Consider the following 21926-nt stretch of genomic DNA (forward strand, 5'->3'; position numbering starts at 1 on the left):
ATTTTCTTACAATCAATCTGAATTAATCACACAATTTTATGATATCTCAATTTTGACCAAAGTGATTTGCCAAAATCAATCAGAATAAATCACACAATATTACAATATTATGATAATCTCATCTTTAATCAAAGTGATTTGCTAAATCATTACCATTTTAGACATCAATTTCTCATTCACTCATTTTTTTTCTAATATATATATATACTAGATACAAGCAACGTGCAATATGCCCGTTTGCTTTGTTTTATTTATAAGATTGATTAATTATTTTTATTCAATTTATATTAATGTCATATAAATTTTGAAATAAATATCCTATTTTAATTAAATAATTTATTTATTTTTGTTTAAGTTTATATTTTTTTTAGTTTTTGAATGGCTCAATTTATTTATTTATTTTTAAATGGCTCAATTCTATAGATATATATATATATATATATTTGGCTTAATTTTATTTAAATGGTCTAATTATACATATATATATATATATTTTTTGGCCAAAAAAAATTTCAACGGTCTAATTATATAAATTTATAGTTATATATATTTTTACAATTGGAATTGGTTAAGAATTTTTTTTGAATGAAAATATGCTAACTTTCATTAATTAAAAATGTCATACATAAGCATATAAAACACAAGTACTTAAGTAAGATAGCTAACCTTAACATTAATACATTTACATAAAACTAAACTTACAACTAAACGAACTTATAAACAAAATAGGCGTACTGATAAATGTATGTCATCAATCGACCTAACCATTCGTGTTGGATTGGCAAGAGGTCTGCAATCTCACAATATTGTTTATTTCCATCAAACTGTAAATCCATAAGTTCTTGCAACTGTATCTTCAACTCTTTCTGTTCTGCTGGTGCCATCCTATACGGTGTCCTTGACACTGGCTCTGTCCCCAGTGCTAACTCGATCTCAAACTGAATCTGCCTGCATGGCAGCAACCCTGGCAGATCCTCAGGGAATACATCCAAAAACTGGCCAGAAAACCTATGCATCCCCCCAGCTACAAGTCTCTGGCTCTCAATGCCAAAATCATAGGTACGCGGGGTCCAGACACCGCACCCACAAAGACAAAAGGGTCCTCTCCCTCAGGCTCAAAAGTAACAATCTTCTTCCTGCAATCAATCATAGCTCCATACCTGGCCAACCAATCCATCCCTAAAATCATATCAAAATCCTCCAGATCCACCGAGAGTTCCCTACTATCAACCAACACTGGCAGTGCCCTAATCCATCTCCTAGAAACTACCAGTTCCCCTGTAGGCAATAAAGTCTCAAACCCTGCAGTCTGATACTCACTAGGTCTACACAATCTATCAATCACTCTACTAGAAACAAAAAAATATGTAGCACCAGAATCAATTAACACTGTAAAAGGAAATCCAGCACTAGAAAGCTGACCGCTCACTACTGAGGGACTAGCCTCAGCCTCCGCCTGAGTCAAGGTGAATACTCGAGTTGGAGTCAAGCTATCCACCTTCCCCGCTTCACCTTTCTTCACCGTTGGGCAGTCTTTCCTGAGATGCCCTACTGCCCCACACACAAAGCATGCCTTAGCCCGACACTCGCCCAAATGACGTCTTCTACACCTCGGGCACTCTGGATAGGTCCGCCATGCCTCGCCGCCACCCTGATGGCCACCCTAACCACCCCGACCCCTCCTATCAGGATCAGCAGCGGTCGAAGTGTCAGGAGTCTTTCTCTTGAAGTCACTGGGGCCTTCGCCCCTACCTGTCCCTGCAGCCCTCACGCCTCACTGCGCTCTCCATCCATATCTTGTTCTCCGCTTCCTCAGTGGTAAGAGCCTTCTCAACGGCCTGGGCATAAGTTGTTCCTCCAAGTACCGTTGTGATCCTGACATCCCGGGCTATCATAGCATTAAGCCCCCTGATAAAACGATCTTGCCTAGCAGCATCAGTAGGCACAAGATCTAGTGCAAACTTTGCAAGCCTATCAAACTTCAGAGCATATTCAATAACAGTCATATTTCCCTGCACAAGACTCACGAACTCATTAACCTTTGCTGCTCTGATAGCAACATTGTAATACTTCTGGCTAAACAAATCTTTGAAACCTTCCCAAGTCAAAGTGGTAACATCCTTGGTCTACGATGCCACTTCCCACCAGAAGCGGGCATCCTCCCTTAACATATAAGTGGCGCAGGCCACTCTATCATGCCCCTCAATTCTCATAAAATCCAGAATTGTAGTGATCATAGTTAGCCACTGCTCGGCTTTTAACGGATCCGGTCCACCCTCAAAAATTGGGGGTTGCTGCTTCCTGAACCGCTCATATAACGGTTCTCATCTGTTACCAACCTCCCCTGTCTGCACAACTGGTACCACTGTAGGTGGTACAATAGGGGCAGCACTCCCTGATGGAGCCTGCTGTCGCAGGATACGAATATGCTCATCCTGACTCTGTAATCGAGCCTGCATATCAACCATTAACTACTGCCAGTTCTTGGGGACTGGCGGGGGATTCTGGCCCTGATCATCACTACCGGTCCCGGACCTAGTGCCGGCTAGTCGTGTAGATTTTCTTGGACGCATAGCTATCCAAGTCAATCTGCAAATAACGACTCGGCAGTCAGACCATGATGACAGGGTAATAGCTTTTCCAGGATCCACCAATGGAACATAACCAATCACAAGCATTCAATATATAAACATCCATCCACATGCACTGGCTGCTCATAAGCACGCCTCCAATTTCACTACACAATAGCTATAAAACAGGCATTCATCCATGCACAATACACAATCAATCATCCATATATTCATGTACACGCACGGCAATGCTAATAAACATGCCTCAATATTCTCACACAACAGTCAAGGGCCAGGCCCTATCAGTATCGCATGCTTCCTAATAATCCAGTAAATAACAACATTCATAGCTCATCTCAGGCACATAAGCACATAAACACATATACACATTACCGAACCCTGTTTGAGCTTGTCTCAAGCAGCGAATGTACATGTCCAGCCTGTCTTCAGGAACCCTTAAACCTAGGAAGGCACATACCAAGTTGTAACGCCCTGGATAGCCAAGACCGCTACACTGTGTACTTTTAAAGGTGCAAAACTTGCTAATCAAGTCACTATTTTAAAAACGTGTCATTAAACATGTAAGAGCTAGGGTTAAAAAGGTTTTGGTCTCAAAAGACTCATTTTATATAATTAAACTGTTACATGCATGGGATCCCAAAAGAAACAGGGTTAAAAGTAAGTTTACAGACTCCCAAGGGTACATGAGTAATCATTAGCCATACTAAGGCAAAATAGACAGTCTTTGGGTCTCGCGTCCCTACCTAAATCTCAACCGTGGCGGCTGAGCAACTGGCCATGTACATTCCACTCGCTGAGCTCTCCAACCAAGGCTGGTCCAACTTACCCTTGCCTTTACCTGCACCAAATAGCACCCGTGAGCCAAGGCCCAGCTAGAAAACATCATATACAACACAATCAATGATATCAGACAGTTAAATCATTAAGCATGAACTTTCATAAAATAATTCACAATAGACATTCATCACATAAGCTTAGATTCTAGATGCAATCAATCATTTATATCATTCACATCACATAATATTCAGGGCCGACGACTTAGGCCGCACCCTCTGTTTATCCCACTGACTCCGGCCCGCTTAAACCGAGCTCAGTGTATAATAAGCTGTGCTCGGCTACCAGTGGCCGAGCCGCACCCTGTGCGCTAGTGAAACCCTTGGCACCCTTAGGCCGTTGGTTCACTAAATGGCTTGCATGGAATAATACCGTCTTTTCAAGCATTTACAATAGGGAACCCTTAGTCCCGTCACATATATTCAACCAGGTGTAGTTTTCTTACCTTTAATCTTTACAGTTATTGAATTACAAGCAACGCCCCTCAAGCGCGATCCGTTCCCGAGCCTAAGCCTTTATCACCTAGTCACAACCAAGGTATAGGGTTCCATTAATATTCAAATATAAGTTTCCAGATACAAAAATAACTCCCGAGAATCCGAATTCCACCAAGCACGGTGGTGAAACCAATCCCGAGCATACTAGACCACATTCCCATGCCTAAAATCCTCAAAAGTTCATGTGCACAACTAAGGGCTGTGGCCCTTGAAGCTTAGCCGCGGCCCTAGCCTCAAAACAGAACCAAGGCCATCCTGGACAAAGACACACGCTGCGACCCTTGCTTTGGGCGCCGCGACACCCACCCTTGGCCAAGCCTCCTTGACTTTTCTTCAACCTAGGGCCGCAGCGCTCTAGAACAGAGTTGCGGCCCTTCCCTTCTCGCCTAGATTTCCCACCATTTCTAAGCTTGAAACCTCACCTTAAACCATCCCAAAGCTTCCCAACTCAACACCGAACATTACCACAACTTATTAAACAACTTATGCTACACAATTCAATAGAAATTCAGCTCAAAAGCCCATAGATATCTCACTTTCAATTCTTAAAACTCTAAGAACATAAACACCTAATTTTAACCATTCAAAACTCAAATTCAAATCATTAACTCATGGAGTAAAACTTACCTTCTTGATAGAACCCTTCCTCTAGCCAAAACCCAGCTGATTCTAAGGATTTTCCAAGCTCAAATCCACCCTAACCATCAATTGAACACACCTCAATAACCCAGCTGAAACTCAAGTTCTAACCACTGAAAGAAAAAAATTCATGCTTACCTTAGCCCTGGTTTAATCCTTGATTGTCTACTGAGCTAATCCTCTAAGTTGCTCTTGAATTCCTCTAAATTTCCAGCAATTCTTCAGCTCTAATTTCCCAATTTTCCTCTGAGTGTTTCTTCCCTTGTTTCCCTTGAGAGTGAGAGAGAGAGAGAGAGTAACCAACTGAGTAGAAAATAAAGTCGATTTAATACTTTTCTAAAAGCTTCCTAACTTTTGTCCTTCTCCTTAAGTTAATCCTAGGGCTCGGGGTACCGGAACTGTCCCCGAGGCCAAAACAGTAAAATCCCCCAATACTCCCGCCTAGACATTCTAACCTCAAATATATCTCCATATATTTATTTTCATGACCCGATAGTCTAAAGTACCCCTGACTTGTCCAAAGTCATATTTTAAGTCCCGTTGTGACTTTCTTTTCCACTATCTAGCTCTAGGATCGCCTCGAGTCGTGCCCTGCAAACCTACCCACATAATAATGTGGTTCTCACATTTATCACATATATATATATATCATATTATCGCAGAAAACATTACTAAACATATAATTACACATTTAAATCACATTTAATCCAGTAATGCCCTCCTGGCACACTAATCGAGGCCCTTAAGCCTCATTAGCGAATTTGGGGTCGTTACAATGTAGGTACCATGAATCCATGAAATCAAGCTCCAATAAGTTATCGTGACTTTATTTACGAATAATTTCACTACCTTATTAATTCTTCGTGACTCCACTATAGACTCGAAATTGAACTCTCGAATTCATAGAACGTATTTTCCAAACCATAAATACGTTATCCATTGTTATAACCATTACCGTCAGTCAATCATTTATCAATGACTTACTAACGAGCTGGGTGCAAATTACGGATTTACCCCTCATCAATATTTTATCCTTAACTTCCACTAAGCTCCTTATAAATGATATTTCCGTGAACTTAATCACATTAATGACATCTCAATCATTTAACCTTTTGAACAAAGCAATTAAGAAAATCATCTTTTCACTTCTCATACAGAAGTTATAGATTTCATATCTATGAATAATATTCCCACTCAATTACATTACTAAATCTCCAAGATGTAAGTATGGGCTAGACCGTAGGGTAAGCTGGTAATGAATAAGTCAAAAGATTTAAATAATATAATTAGCAGAATATTATCACTCAGAATTAAGATCGACTTAACTTATGGTCAACGTTGTGACATTGATTAGATTCGATAACAACGATATTTATTTATCAATCAATAATCAATATTAGTCCTAGCCCAATGTAACGAAATACATCCAATCTTATCTACTTGTTCAATGCATTGGACAAGACATCACACCCTGAATGTGTAAGTTAATTATATCATAGATTGCCTAATCAGTTCAAGCGTAGAATAGCTTGGAATGTGGAAGCAGTTCAAGAGAAAAGCATTTTTTGAGATTGAACTGCAAGATAATGATGATAGAGAAAGAAGAAGATGAAGAAAGTTTGGGACTTTAGTATGGTATAATGGTGTCAGTGTGGACTGATTTTGCTGTTTAATTGGTGAAGCTGAGTATGGAAGAGAAGAGAGTACTGTTGTCCCATCCACATCGTAATATTTTTATGGAATGAATATAGGGTTGTTATGAATGAATTGACTGAATTCTTAGGTACTGTTGAAATTGTTATGTATTAAATTAGATTATGATTATGAAATATAAGAAGATTGATGCATTTAATGTTACTTCTTATCATTATTTTAATCTTAAAAATAAATATTGGGTGACTCTTCAATTTTCTACAATTGTATTGTTTACATCTTGAAATAAAGTAGATGATTTTGAGAGCTAAATGTTAGAATGTTATATAAACTTACCATTATCATATATCAATTTAGTGGATGTTATACAAACATTTGAAATAAAAATATCAAATGTATTGAAAAAATGTATTCTATAAAAAATTATTAATGTAAACTACTTTGTAAAATTAATATGGGTAGGTAACTATTTGATACTCTGTATTATTGTAAAATATCATTTTGATACTCTATGTTTACAATAATGTTCATTTGATATTCTGTATTTTGAAATCATACATATTTAGTACTTTATATTTTAAAATCGTACATATTTGTAACCCCTAAACTTAAATTTAATAAAATAAAATTTACCAATTTAATTAAACTGCTCTCAACTATACGAGTTCTAAATTCAAATTATTTAATTACTTGATTACATATAACTGATTGTATTTTGATTATATCGATAAAATTTTATGTATCAAATCTGAGTCTAAGAAATCAAATATATACGATTTTAAAATACTAACTATTATATAAGCATCTCAAAACTTATATAACAAATTATCAAATATATCCCAAAAAATAATATATTTCATAAAGAAATTATTTACATCAATTACTCTAAAATCTTTGAGTAACTCCTGAGTTCATTTATTTGAAGTTAGGTGGCCAATTTCACCTAAGATTTTTCTTATATGATTGTGTAGCAAAGAGAGCAAAATAATGTTTGGGTTGGGAGAAACACCAACCTTTTTTCTCAAATACCTCATACCAACAGAAAATCACCAGAAACCAAGAAAATCAGGTAAATTTATTTACATAAATGCCAATAACTCGGAAATGCAGAGGCCGCCGGAGACGAAGATCGGTTGGCTGGAAAATATGAAACTAAACTAGAATCAACCCCACCTTAATCTACAAGACAAGGATATGATCATATTTTTACAAAACGAATATCACTTTGACCGAATGCAGTTCCACAGGCAGGACACTTCCGATGGCGGATCTCCAAATTCTTTTGGATACAGAGATTGCAAAACAGATGAAAGCACTTCACAATCACAACCTGAAAAATTGATTGAAACTTTGTATTAGAATACTAGAATAGACCAAACAAGAGACGAAAGTAATGGGGTCAACAACAATTCTCACCTCCTTTGGCCTATCACGACAGACAAGACACTGTAAGATAGACTTGCAAAACTTGATTTCCTCTTGAAGTTTCTGCACTGCAGCCTCTCCAGTTTCAGAAGTCATCTCCTCAACACTAGTTTTTAATTCCTCAAACTCTTCCTCGAGGAGTTTCCGGGAGTTTCTGCATGATAATAACATGTTAGCGAGCACCCAACAAAAAAATTCAAAGCCAGCAAATCAACTGATTTTAACCCTTCATCGCACCTTAGAAAAGCTGAACTTAATGTTTGAAAGCAAAAAACCAAAACTAAGGATCTCAAATTGGCAAGATTTTACCAATATCATTCCAAAAACAGCATTGAATTGCCAATTAAATGATGTGGAGCAATAATAGAAGAGGTTGCAAATGAAATGCATCGGAATACCACCTTTCATTGTCTAGTTCACTTTGGATATCGTCAATATCCTGCTGAATTTGTTCATATTCCTTTTCAGAAGATGACAGAGTAAATTTAAAACACTTCACCTCCTTCTCAGCATCAGCTAATTCCCACTTGGCAGTTTCAAGATTGTCTTTAATATGTCTCCCTTCTTCAGTAACTTTAATCGCTTCACTCAGAAGAGCCTTAACCTGCATTCAAACAATTGTTAAAATGACTAAAAAATGCAAATTTTATCTATAAGACAAGTGAAACTATACCTGCTCTTCACCATGAACAATTCTCGTCCGCAAAGAATCTGTTAATGTTTTTATCTGTTGAAGTTGCTTTGTCAATGCCTGTTTGTCAGAGTGTAAAGAACTCTGTGCTTGTCTTTTCTTCACACTTTCAGAAACAAGCTGCATGAATCACAGGAAGGCTAAAAAAATTAGACTAAATATCCAGTTGTATTGAAGAGGGTGACAATAAAAAATGGAGCCAAACAATGACAATAACCTTAATGTTATAGTCATCCCTCTCGGCCACTTGCTGCAACAGATGCTGGTGCTGTGTCTGCATATCTTCATACGCTTGGCCAATGGTCTGGAGGATAATATGAATTAAATACAATCATGGAAGCAGTTTAATATAATTCTAGTTCAAGACCTGGAGGATGATATGAAATTGAAGCATATCAAGTACCTCAATTTCAGATATATATGCATCTGCTTCCACATCTTTAATTTTAATGGCCTCTGTAAGCTCCAGAACATCCCTACAATGCAATGCGAAAAACAATACTAAGTAATCCCAATATATCTTCATACATAATATTCTTCTTTTGTAATAAAAAAGAAACCATGAGCTATAGACAAGATAAGTTCAGCTATGAACAAGATAAGTTCTTTCATATGAAAACAATATACAAGAAAAACACGCTATTTCTTACAGCTCAATTCATAAAACTCAATACTTTGCAATAAGAGAAGAAAGAGCTTATATTATTAGAAGTTCCCAACTCCAAAAGAGAAAACAAAACTTTGATACATAAACTTAACTATCTCAATTCTTACTGACATGAAATCATTGTCTATGCATATTTGAGCATTTCTAGGGCACCACAAATAACATGCCTGTGTGATTCCTAATGAGAGAGAGAAATGAACACCATAATTTCCTCTCTTAGTATCATCAGATCTTATGCATCATGTCTTAAGCACCAATTTCGGATCGCACCATCTTCTAATGGATATTAATATAACATAACACCTAAAGGGAATATGGCATACCGCATACCCACTTGTGCACCCAGTAAAAGAGCACAGCATTCTTTATATAAAAAATAAAAAATTAGGACAATTTATGTAACTAAATGGTTTGCTTTAAGAATAAACCTCTCTGAAGAATCCAGTTTGGTTCGTAAATCAGCTAGTTCAGCTTCAGCAGCTGACAGCCTTAGTTGACAAGCAGCTTCAGCTTCATTGGCAGCTTTCACTCTCAACTCTAGACTATGTTCATCCAAGGCATTTTTTAGTACTTCAGCTTGGGTGTGAGCTCTTCGTTCTGATTCTTTGATCTCCATTAAGTCACTGAAATTCAGTTTAAAGTTTGTAATCGTTGATATAACAAAACGAGTAATATTTGATAAAGAAAACAAAAACACAAGAACACAATAAAGGAAAAAACCAAAATATAAAACAAGAAAGAAAAAGAAGGGACAGAACTCAGGAGGTATGTAATTCAAAGTTTATGAATAGTGCAGTCAAAAAATAACATTTCAAAATAAAATATATGCATACTGAGATTATTTTATAGGAGGTGTTTTCTGTGTCCAATAAGTACCCTGTTATATGCAACCCGGATGCTTAGCTTACAAATTTCAAGCACTATTAAAAAGCCCTTAAGATCTGCATATCAATGTTTCACTACAGCCTGCTTTGCTTCAAGATTAATATTCAAAATCCACACCACCCTAAACGTGCAGAGAAACTAGTAAACAGACAGCCAGTACATATAAGCTCAGATAAATAACCACAAGACTATCAATTTCCTTCATCATCCAAATTCAATTACCTGTTGTCATTACTTTCCTGTCCGTACATGTCCACGAAAAGTTGCACTTCTTGTTTTTCCTTCTGCAACTCCTCAATCTGCAATATATATTCAATCACATCAATGGCTGACTCATAAAGTTCAGATTTACAGTGCATAACAACTAAAGACCTTCAGCTATAATTTTCACAAAGTTCTGGCAATGATTAGCCAAAATTTTATGTAGTATGCATCAAAAAGGTTTTAATTAATAAGATTTTTTCAGAGAAGAAGAACGCGTACGAAGTGAGGGAGAATTACAGATCGACGAGCATAAACAGCGAGAAGAGAAATAAAAAGAGGAGCAAAGAGGAACAAGAAAGTGAAGAATGAAACAGAGAAGACAGCTAACAGATTAATAACTGGGCAAAATTTGTCTTTATTTTAAAGGAATTTAATTTAAATTGTTTAGTAGGAAAGTTTCATTATCGCTATCGATAGAAAAATTAATTTTTACCATTTAATTCTAGTCTAATAGTCATAGAAACTTAATATTATCCATAAATCATTAATTCCAATAAATATTAAATACAGCTTTCCATACAAATGAGAAATAAAAAATTCCCAATTGAACGGACTCCCTATATAGAGAAAATACTGTTTTGCTCCCCGAAGAATGCTAGGCACACACTCATTTTACACACTCAAAACGCACACAATAATGTGGCATGCACTTTAAACCATTCAAATTTATTAAGGTTAATGCACACTACATTATTGGGTACATTTTGAGTGTGTAGAATGAGTATCTATCTAACATTACTCTTTGGTCCCCTATGTTTTAGCTAAATACCATACTTGACCCTATGTTTTATAAAATCTACCAAAATTTACTCTACTTAATTTTGGTCAAACTATTTTCAATAGGATCTTTTTTCAATTATTTTATTATAATTAATAAAAGCATGGTTATTTTTAAACTAATAATATTTGTTAAAGCAATCTTATATGACACTTTCTTCATAAAATTTATTTATTTATTATTATTATACTTGTTTTTTTCAATAAAACAGTTTTACCGTTTTTTTATTATAATTAATAAAATTTTAGTTTATTTTAAACTTATATTATTTTTTTTAAAAAAAATTCTCATATGAAACTTTTTATAAGATTTGTTTTTTATTAATATTATTTTACCTTTAGTTTCAAAAAAAAATAAAATAATTAAAGTATATTAATTGTAATGAAACAAAGGTAAAAAGGTCTTATTTAACAAAAAAAAAAGTTTGGCCAAGATTAATTTTGGTATATTTTATAAAATAGAAGGTTATCATTGGATATTGTTTAAAAGAGAGGGTCAAGTCTGTAATCAGTTAAAAAGCAGGGGACTAAAATTAGTATTTTCTCTCTATTTTTTTATATTTATATAAATATATATATATATATGTATATAAGTAACTTCAGTGCAAAATTAGAATTCATTTACAATAAGGCCGATCCATATAAGAATACTAGACAAAGTGGAAATGAGATAAAATGACAAACATTATTCAGCACATAAATTGATACCCTTATTGATATATAACAATTAAAATACTACATTGACAAGGAACAGGGAAAGAAGAAGAAAAAAAACATCCATGGAGGAGAGGGACTGGGAGAAGCAAAAGGATCAGATACATCAGTTATGTAAGTGAGCACAAATCTTACCAATGCCTTTAGATCCTTGACCTCCATCACTTGTTCAGCACATTTTTCTACTAAACCCTTTTGTTCAATTGTCTATAAGATACAAAAAGCAAAGAATCAATGATTGAATAAATAAAAAGTACAGGACCAAATTGTTAAGGTTTGCAATATCTCATACACATGGAATATACATGAGAATTGGGATTGGGATCATAAGCAACAAATAGGCAAAATAATATTACTTCAAATTCAAACAAAAACTTCAATTTAAATTCAGTTTGTATCAACTAATTCGTTCATGTACATGTTTGCATATGAACAAGAGGGGGGAAGAGGAGTACAAACAAGAGAGACTGTGGCAGTCTTTTCAATTCTTTCTTAATTTTTTTATTAAAAGGGAACTGTAGTCATAGTCCATGAATAATAGGATTAAGAAAACATTGAACATCAAACTTAAAAGAAGAGATGGCCAAGAGTCAGGTGGTAAGAGGTGTGAGATAAAAATCAGATAGAGCTACAAGTAACAGTAGGGATGGATGTTACATATCACAGAAAGAAAATGCATAAGGAGAAGGCAGGGATGAAAGGAAAATTAGTCAATTACTTACTATAACTATTTTATTATGTACAGAATGCTCACTAAACAGTTTTCTAAAAACCACTGGTTTCAAATGTGTTCAGAAAATAAATCAAACAGACTCTTACTAATCATATAAATCATGTGAACACACTTTTGGCAGCTGCCTTGTAGAAGTAACCATTTAGCAATTCCCCCTACACTCAAGGTTGTAAGTCTTCCCTAAATCACCACTTTCATGGCCAAAACACAATATGCAACTAACAAAGGTGAATAATAAAAACATGGAGACTTAAACAATACCTTCTCACTCAGCAAAATTTTCAAAGATTGGGCTTTCTCACGTAGAGAAAGTGTTTCATCAGCTGTCTCCTGCCATCGTTTCAACTGGACTTCCATCATTTTCATTTCCTTGGACAAAGCTGAGGCCATGACATGAAACTCTGCTTTGATATCTTTTCTACCTGCAGAAGGGAGACCATTTACAAACCAGCAGTTGAAGTAAATGACTGCTAAAAAACAAAGCTCAAAAGATACAATATTTGACCTGAATCTTGGATAGTTTCTTCCATTTTAACCTCAATATCATTCTTTTCATTAATATTCTTCTGTAGCTGGAGCTCAAGTTCTTCAGTTCTGGAATCAGCAATTTCAACAGCATTCCTTGCTGCATCTGCTGATTCTACTTTAGCATTCAGCTCCTTCTCCCTTCTGATCACAAGAGACCTGTCAACCTGAAATTGTACTTTCAGAAGATGCAGAAATATAAAAGAAGTGAACAAATTACAAGGAATTACAAACTAGCAAAAGAAAGCAATTTAACCTGCAAAGCATCAATCATTGCTCTGTATTGCTCAACTTCAGCATTCCAATGTTGGAGTTGATCATTTAACAAAGTGTAAAGTCGAGAAGAATGTATGTATTTGTCATCTTTTAATGCATTCTGCAAAGAAAACAATATCATAGATATAATTATTTGTGTGATGAAACGAAATCCGGATAAATCCCAATAGCTATTATGGGTAAAAAAAAATACAGATCAAAACAAATACTTCTCGCAGCCATGAATCAACAAAATACGAGTTTGGTGCATGAAAAAGCATACTTCCATAGAACTATAAGGAAAAAGAATACAAGTCACTGTGAAAGCACCAATATCAAGTTCTACGACATTAAAGAGTACCAACCTGAACATCCTCCAGCTGTTTTGACAATGCTCGGTTTTCCTCCTGTGCTTCCGTAAGCTCAGAGAGACGGTTTGTTGCTAGCATCTGTATTAGATATTTAAATACAATCCCAACATGAGAACAGATGCATGAGTAAGAGACAGAGCACTAAAGAGATTAAACCACATGTATACCTTTGTTTCCTCAATTGAAATCTTCAAATCACGCAAACTTATTGTCCTCTCAGCAGACTTCTCAGGTGACAAGTGTCCATTTACTGCTCTTGAAGGAGGTATATGAAACCCAGATGCAACATCCTTTTGCATTTTCAGATTAATTAGTTTTCTTCTACTTTCTTCAAGTTCAGCCATAGTATCATCAAGCTCACCTTTTATCAATAACAGAGCAAGTATACATCCAACAGAGAGTTATGAAGCGCATCAGAAAAAATAACAATAACAATAATAGTTCAGGAACATCTCTTTCTTTTCATGAATTTAATAGTGTCTCAGTAATTTTAATTTGCTGAAAAATGAATGGCTATAACAAAGTTGGCATTCATGATTCATCCATATAAATTGCTAATAATAATACATATGTATATATTTATAACTTTGCATTTTAATTTGATAACCATCTCAATTACCTGCAAGACGTTTAATTTCAGACTGATCAGTTGATTGATTGCTTTCATAAGTTGCAATCTGATTTGCATACACTTTATGCTTTGAATGAAGAACATCAATCACGGAACGCAAATTATTAGCCTCCTCTTTCATCATATCATCAATCTTAGATAACTCAATGATGGCATCTAAATTCAAAATAAACATAAAGAAGCACCGTTTAATAAAAATGCACAAACATGTTTACTATTCATCAGTGAAAGATAAGAGATTTATTTATTTCTTGATAAGATTCATACAAGAAAAGGGAAAATAACAAACTAAATATATGAAATTAATATGAGGATATGGATTACAATTGAACCTCACATTATGATTTCTTCTGACCTTTTGAAGATAAATCTCCCCCCAGAGCCTGATATATGCTCTCAGTTTTGGCCCTTTGAGCATTAACACTACCTTCCAGGAGTGTCAACAAGTCCCGGGTAGACGCATGGCGGAAAGCAAGGGCTTCTTCAATATATTTTATAATACCATCTTTGTCATTAGCTTCAATGGAATCTTTTTGCAACAGCCTACAAAGAAACATCTCCCCCACAGGACATGATGGAATTGAACCTAAAGTGTAAATCATGTCAATCCATCTTGTATGGTGTAGATAAAATAAAGCTCAAATTAATCAAAATATGTGAACTGAGAGTAAATATATCCGCATACATGAGATAAAGGGGATGAAGATACCTCTATATATATCAGCACGATCCAAAGTCTGCAAAGCATTTTGATCTCCACCAACGTATGCTCCGAGAAGGATTAAATCATCTACCAGCTAAATATAAAATTTTATATATACTTGTCAGAAAATTTAAAATCATATTTTGAATCAGAAATTGAGACTACTAGAACATGTGCTAAATAATACATCCAATAACCTGATTCCATAGTTGATTCACTGCAATCAACATGTCATCGTAAGAACCTTGCTTTTCTTGTGATTTTTTTATTTTTGCTTCAAGATCATGCAACTCTTGCTTTTGTTTCTCTATCTGCTGATGAAGTTTCTGATTCTGGTAATGAAGAACTCCTGCATCAACCTAGACAAAAAGAAAAAAGCAAAACTTTGAGATAATTTTCCACCCCTATTGAATTGATTATAAGCAGAGCAAGTCAGATTTATGCCTAACTATAATTCCAATTCCACTCCACTGATCCATAAATACACAAAACAATTTGATGTTTCAAAGTCAAAGAATGCAATGATGTAAAGGACATGTGCCTATCACGAATAAAGGTATAAGCAAAACGCGCATACACAGCAATGCATGTTCATGTACATAGAAAATCACACCTTTATGTGAATTCTACTAAAGTTGGCGAGTCTCCTAAAACAGAATCACGATCATGTCATTCAAACAATCTAATTTCAAGATTACTAGTGAAATTTGTGTTAGTGTATCACACGTGATGTAACACTTTGTCTCCATATAATAGTAAACTTTTGTACTTTAATCAAACTTTTCCTAGGGACTGAATGTAATCAAATTCATTTCTTTCTTTCATTTCCAAGTGGCAAACACTAGACTTACATAGAGAAATGCATAGAGTCACAATTTCTTGAGCCCCGTGAGTCAATTAAGATATATGTTAAACCTCAATGTACGTTATATTAATTTGTGAAAAATCATAGATATAATTATTGCTTTTGATCTAAACCATTCTATCCTTGCCCAGAATTGGCTTTGGTCCCCAAATTCTATTTCCGTTCTTCTAAATTCACTCAAATAAGACTAGCTGAATTCTAGATGAGTCGGTATTCAGTTGTGTTGCGTAATCTAAGGGAAGTAGAAGTTGTTCCCATTTACAAAACCTCTAAACCAAATTAAAATTCAATTACTTGTAGATGAATTTGTTTCATTCACTGACAAATAAATGGCGGCAAAAGTCAAAAGGCAACCATCACAATTGCTTTCAGTATACCAAAATGGAGTCTTTGCAGCATTCACCTTAAAATATAAAACACCTGAATTTCATATATGACAATAGAAGATTGGAAGAGATAAATCATGGGCGTGAATTATTAGCTCTACACAAAAATTATATTCTTACAGGCTCATTTTAATTTCATAGGGTTCGCAAAACTCACTTTGATGCATTTGATTCAAATATTTCAAAAACTTGCATATCTAATAACTACCAAAATTTGATTAAAACCCTAAATGGGTTCTCTCACTATCTCAAAACAAAGAAACTGCAACACTTTGAAATTTGTAATTACATCAAACATATCCCCCAACAATCCATATACAAGAACAAGCATAAACTGAGTAATTATGAGACAAAATACAAACTCTTAGAAACAAAATACTCACGAATTGCTATACTTTAAGAAACTGAATAACTTCGACAAAAATCCAAAAGAAAAAAAGAGAAGATTTTCTGAGTCTCAGAAGAAAATTTACCTGAAGAGGTTCATGATTTTCGGAGAAAATATCCTTGAGATTAATCCCAATGCCATCCATTATCTGATTCTTCCTCCTTCTGGATTAATCGATTAATCGAATTCTGTGAGCAATGGCATCACTTGGTTCCTTCTGCGTCGAGAGTAGTGAGGGAATTTTACAGAGAGAAAGTAGCAAGGGAGGGTTTTATTTATGTAATAAAAACGTAAAAGAAATTTTATAGTTCTCTCAAAAAAAAAAAAAAAAAAAAAAAAAAGATAAAAAGAAAAGAAATATATGGTTTTCTCTTAAAAAAATAAAATAAAAGAAAGATGTGGTTTTTCCGAAAATTGTGGCTTATTCAAGAAATGTGTCGTTTTTAATGAGAATTGTCATTTTTTTAAATAACATTGCCGTTTTTTAGAGAAGTTGTCGTGTTTAAGAAAATTATCATTTTTCTTCAACTCTTAAAATTTTAAATAATATTGTATTTGGATTGGATTGGATTTGATGCATATTAATATTTTTATTTATTCTTAAATGCTTGATTTCGACAATTATTGAGCCGACCCATTTGGAATTGAGGACCAATAAATCACTTTCCGTCGAGGTTTCAAGGACAATTATGGAGTTGGGTTGTGTAGGACCCTTTCGATGATAACTTAAGAGAGTAAGGATGTTCATTGATTGGTTTGTGGGTTGGGTGGATTTTTGACAAACTCAAATATATAATTAGGTTGGTACTTTTCAACCAGTAATCCATCCAATTAAAAAAATAAAGTTCAATCTAGCTATCGATTTAGGCAGGTCAAACCGCCAAAATTTTTTAAATCATTTTTCAATAATTTTTTTTATTATTTTCTCTATTTTTAGTTTGCATTTGTAACTAAAAAAATTCTTACTTTAAAATATAGGGTTTTTTTATAAAAAAAAATATAATTTGAATTTAGTTTTATATATGTATAATTAATAATTAAATAAATTTAAAGTTTAAAAAAGTAGACAAATTCTTAATTGAGTTGGGTTATGTTGGATGGGCTGCCAAAAATTTCAAGGGAATTTTTCAAAAATGTTTTTATACTATCAATGTGCAAAAATATAGGAATTATACTTTTCTTAATTTGTATGGGAAAATTTATTAAAGAAAAAATTAAAGTATGGGAAATAAAATTAGTAGCTAACTAAAACATGAAAATGCCACTTTTTTTATCATAGTTATATTTTCTCTGATTTTGAAGGTAATTTTATTTTACTTTTTTTTATTTTTTATTTTTTATTTTTTCATTCATTTTTTATTATTTTTTCTTTCTTTTTTCTCTTATTTATTTTTTTTCATTTTTTCTTTTTTATTTTTTTCTACCAATTTTTCCTTCATCCTTTTTTTTCTTTTCATTTTTCCATTCTTCTTCTTCTTCTTTTTATTTTTATTCATTTATCTATTTTTTTCTTTCATTTATATTTTTTTTTTCCTTTTTTTTCATTTTTTTCCTTCTATTTTTTCTTTATTTTTGTATTTATTATTTTCTCTTTCTATTTTTTTTTCTTTTTTCACACTTATGAGCTTTTTTTTCCTTTCTTTTTTTCTTCTTCCATTTTTTTCTACCAATTTTTTCATTCATATTTTTTTTCCATTATTTTTCTTCTTTGTCTTTTCATTTTTATTTATTCATCTATTTTTTTCCTTCATCATTTCTTTTATTTTTTTTTCATTTTTGTACTTATTCTTTTCTCGTTCCATTTTTTTCATTTTTTTTCACACATATATTTTAACATTACATAATTATTTTACTATTTTTTTTATCTATTATCTTTTATATTATTGTAATTTTTTATAGTTTTTTGCACTATATGTAAAAAATTTCAAATCAACTTTTTCAACATTTTCTTTTTACTGTAACACTTATAGGAATACCAAAATTTGGAAAGAAAAGTAATAAAAATATGAGAACGTGAATGGGTAACTGGTTGTTACACCCAGATTTCGAGCTATGTTAATTATGACCTCAAAAGTTGGATTCGCAAATAAGTGGACTCATAAGGTTGGAAACATGCTCCAGGATTGTATGTCGAGCTTGCAGGATATAGACGACCTCGAAGTATTCATGATCTCGAAAGATAGCTCCGGGAACACGCTCATCTTCAGGGACGACTTCAGATCAGGGGTCCCGAGCTCGACGCACGTACGATCTCGAAAGCCATGTGGCCTCGGGAGATGTTTCTAGCTCGATAGATGACGGGAAACCTGGGAAGCTAAAGCCGTAGAGATACGCGATAACCACCTTGAATATCTACAAGTGTTATAAATATGAGATGTAATCCTCATTTATTATTGTAAATCCCCTAGAATTGTGGGATATTATTTGGTCAGTTATACGTCTCCTGGTCTTCAGGGGACGTTTCCTTTTATATCTGATTATAGACATTTAAAGTCATTTATTTTATTTATACAAAAAGAGTAACTACCCAAAGTATGTGGGATAGTATTTTGCAGCCTTCTCTATAAATAGAGAAACCATGCACCATTGTAAAGGACCGAAATTCTGATCCTTGAGAGAAAACTCTGGAGAATTCATTCTTGAAGAATTCCTAGAGATAATCTTGAGTTTAATAACAAAGACTCGTGGACTAGGCAGATTTAACTGCTGAACCACGTAAAAAATCGTGTGTTTACATTGTTTTATTTCAATTGGCCATTATTAACTATTGTTTATGTGCTCTTCTTTCACTGTTTGACGAAAAACGGCGTCAACAGTTTGGTGCTTTCATTGAGAGCCTTAAGCATTCATCTCTGAGAAAATCATGGCCACAAACAATCAGAACACCCGTGATGAAAACTACCCAAGGCGTCCTGGAAAACAACCAATGGAGAACCCGGATGCTGAGGAGAGAAGTGGGTCCTCTGATTCCCGGGGACCACCGCCTCCACCAAGGGATGAGGATATGTACTACAATCCTGAGCGTTACGTTCCTATTGTAGAACTGGAAAACCGGCAGTTGAAACAGCTGTTGGCAGAGGCCAACAAACGGAATGAGGAGTTGACTAGGATAGCCGCAGATGCGCAGGTGGCTCAGCCCCCACCTCCGCGCGAAAACCAAGTCCCTCCTCCAAGGGACGTGCATGTTCCTCCCCGGAGGCCCCGTGGGCGTCCACGAAAGGATGTTGCCACAAGGAGGCCGACTCAACCTTCAGCGCTAGCAGAGCCATCTGCTCCTCCTAGGCCCCAGATGAGTACCCGAGCTCGGGTCCCGCCTAACCCGCCTGTGGAAGTGCCTGCAGGAACTGAGAATAACCGAACCCCTGCAGAGGCTCGGACTCAGGTACCTGGGAGCGCACCAAACGCGACTGACCCATCTCAGCAAATTCTGGACCCTCTAGGCCACGACAAGTGTAACGCCCCAACTCCTGGGACAGTTACGGTGTGCCTTGTAAACAGTGCTAAACTCGCTAATCGAGTCATTTGGACAAAATCGTGAACTAAGTATGATTAGCGGTTTAGGGATTAAAAACTTTGGTTAAGATGTAACGTTTCACTAGAACGTTTAACATATACATTGGGATCCCGAAAATATAATTTCAGAGTCTATTACAGAAAATATTTACAACAGGCCGCTCTAAGCGGCAAAACAGGGTTCAACCCTAGTTCCACTTTAAACCTCGGCCGTGGCGGACGAGCAGCTGCATATGTACACGTCATCACCTAAGCTCTCCAACTCAAGGATAGTCCAGCTTCCTTTTGCCTTTACCTGCACCACGTAGCACCCGTGAGCCGAAGCCCAGCAAGAAAACATAATACATCATGATATAATATCAACAATAACCAAAGTAACCCTTCAGAACCAACGGTCCATACAGGTAGGTGACAATAGCCAAAAGTCACAATAATGAGCATCGCTCCCTCTAGCCATGTGACGATGGGGTCACCAGGGCTCAACTGATAAGTGATTCTTTCTTAGGTTTGATTAGGACAGGTGCAAGGTGATTAATCACCAACATAACCTTCCTCAAGACTCTAGAGTCGAAACTATGGACAACGTCCCTTAGCCATGTGACAAACAGTCACCGGGGTCATATACCTTGGCTATAGTCATCTGGTCGTAGACCAGGCAAGCGCTTATAGTTCTCATTGACCTTCCGGTCGGTCCAGCACTAATACCCCATATGAGTCATTCAATGCCGACCTCGATTAGATCTAATCTTTATTTGGCCCGACGTTTACAACGCACTGCCACCTCTGACCCTTGGGTCGGTAAAACACGACCAGTGCTCAGCCCGTGGTGAACTTAACTAATAAGTCACAACTTCACAGACGGATCTGACACCATTGTCGATTCTGACTAATAAGTCAGCGCCATACACAGGTAAGCCATGCCACCAAACATATACCACATGTCCATTACCCAGTAACAAGGTATTCAGCATGCTTACTCAACAGATATTAGTACAATTAGGACTATGCATTAACACAGAGGCTCAAGCTCCGAACGATATCACACCCAATATGCAAAGCATGTCCTAATCACATGTTCCCATGCATCATATGCAATATATCCCACAATCCAACATGCACCAATAACAGCCATGCATGTCACGTTAACAGTCAACCAACATGCATCAAGAATAGCCATGCATGTCATACATAATAGTCAACCGACATGGATCAAGAATAACCACGCATGTCATACTCAATAATCAACCAACATGCATCATAATAGCCATGCATGTCTCATACACACAGGGTGCAGTTTTCTTACCTCAAATCCAAGCTAGAACCAATATAAGAACGACCATCGAGAACGGTCAACCTTTAAGCCCTTAGCGGTCACCTAATCATAACCAAATATGGAACACCATCAATAACATGATAACCAAAGGTTTTCAAACCAATATCTAGCCTCCAAGAGATAAATCCAAACTAATCCAAGTAGTAGGGACACTCCCGAGGCCCATAGCTAAGTTCCCGGGGTCAAAACGAGCAAACGGGGTGAAAACAGGGCAAGGGCTGCGGCCCTAGCACCTTGGCCCGCGGCCCCCAGAATTTCCAGAGGCAAGCGCCGCGACGCCCCACACAAGGGCCGCGGCGCCCAGCGAAACAGAAATGCCACCTGCTAACTCGAGCTAGGGTCGCGGCGCCCAACCCAGAACCATTCTCCAACGTGTTTTCAACACTTCAAAGTCCCCAAAAGCACACCTAAACATTCCCCAATCATCAAAACAAAGTTCCCAAGCTTCCCAATACCTCAAAACCCAAGGTTCAAACAAACCGAAAACTCAACGATTCACAAAATCAATTCAAAGCTTAGAAACTCGAAATAACTCAAAACTTAAACTTCAATTACCTTTGATTGGGTTGTTTTCCGTCAAATCCTT

The 21926-nt window shown here is 35.6% G+C and overlaps 1 protein-coding gene across 2 annotated transcripts; it reads right to left on the reverse strand.

The window, feature by feature from the left end:
• Positions 1–7047: 7047 nt before the first annotated feature.
• LOC133781679 (E3 ubiquitin-protein ligase BRE1-like 2) lies at positions 7048–16771 on the reverse strand. 2 transcript variants are annotated; one of them, XM_062220739.1, is made up of 19 exons: positions 16580–16771; positions 15053–15214; positions 14862–14949; positions 14508–14738; positions 14141–14308; positions 13689–13882; positions 13516–13599; positions 13152–13271; positions 12876–13062; positions 12632–12792; positions 11773–11844; positions 10105–10181; positions 9426–9620; positions 8734–8806; positions 8548–8634; positions 8313–8450; positions 8041–8243; positions 7631–7793; positions 7048–7544 (listed from the first exon to the last, which is right to left on the reverse strand). In XM_062220739.1, the coding sequence occupies exons 1-19, from the start codon at positions 16637–16639 to the stop codon at positions 7413–7415; spliced, it is 2595 nt and encodes an 864-aa protein (XP_062076723.1). In that variant the 5' UTR covers positions 16640–16771; the 3' UTR covers positions 7048–7412. The 2 variants fall into 2 exon arrangements, with proteins under 2 accessions (XP_062076723.1, XP_062076724.1); XM_062220740.1 differs by lacking the exons at positions 14862–14949; positions 15053–15214; positions 16580–16771 and having other exon boundaries at positions 14490–14610.
• Between the last annotated feature and the right edge of the window lie 5155 nt (positions 16772–21926).

This window comes from Humulus lupulus, chromosome 6 (genome assembly GCF_963169125.1).
Source record: "Humulus lupulus chromosome 6, drHumLupu1.1, whole genome shotgun sequence".
NCBI lineage: Eukaryota > Viridiplantae > Streptophyta > Magnoliopsida > Rosales > Cannabaceae > Humulus > Humulus lupulus.

Excerpts from the sequence above, each read along its gene's own strand:
- LOC133781679 (XM_062220739.1), bottom strand. The coding sequence starts at position 16,639 with ATGGATGGCATTGGGATTAATCTCAAGGATATTTTCTCCGAAAATCAT. Across the intron at positions 14,309-14,507 it reads GGGAGATTTATCTTCAAAAG|ATGCCATCATTGAGTTATCT; the intron begins GTCAGAAGAAAT and ends TTTTGAATTTAG. Across the intron at positions 13,883-14,140 it reads TGAAATTAAACGTCTTGCAG|GTGAGCTTGATGATACTATG; the intron begins GTAATTGAGATG and ends TATTGATAAAAG.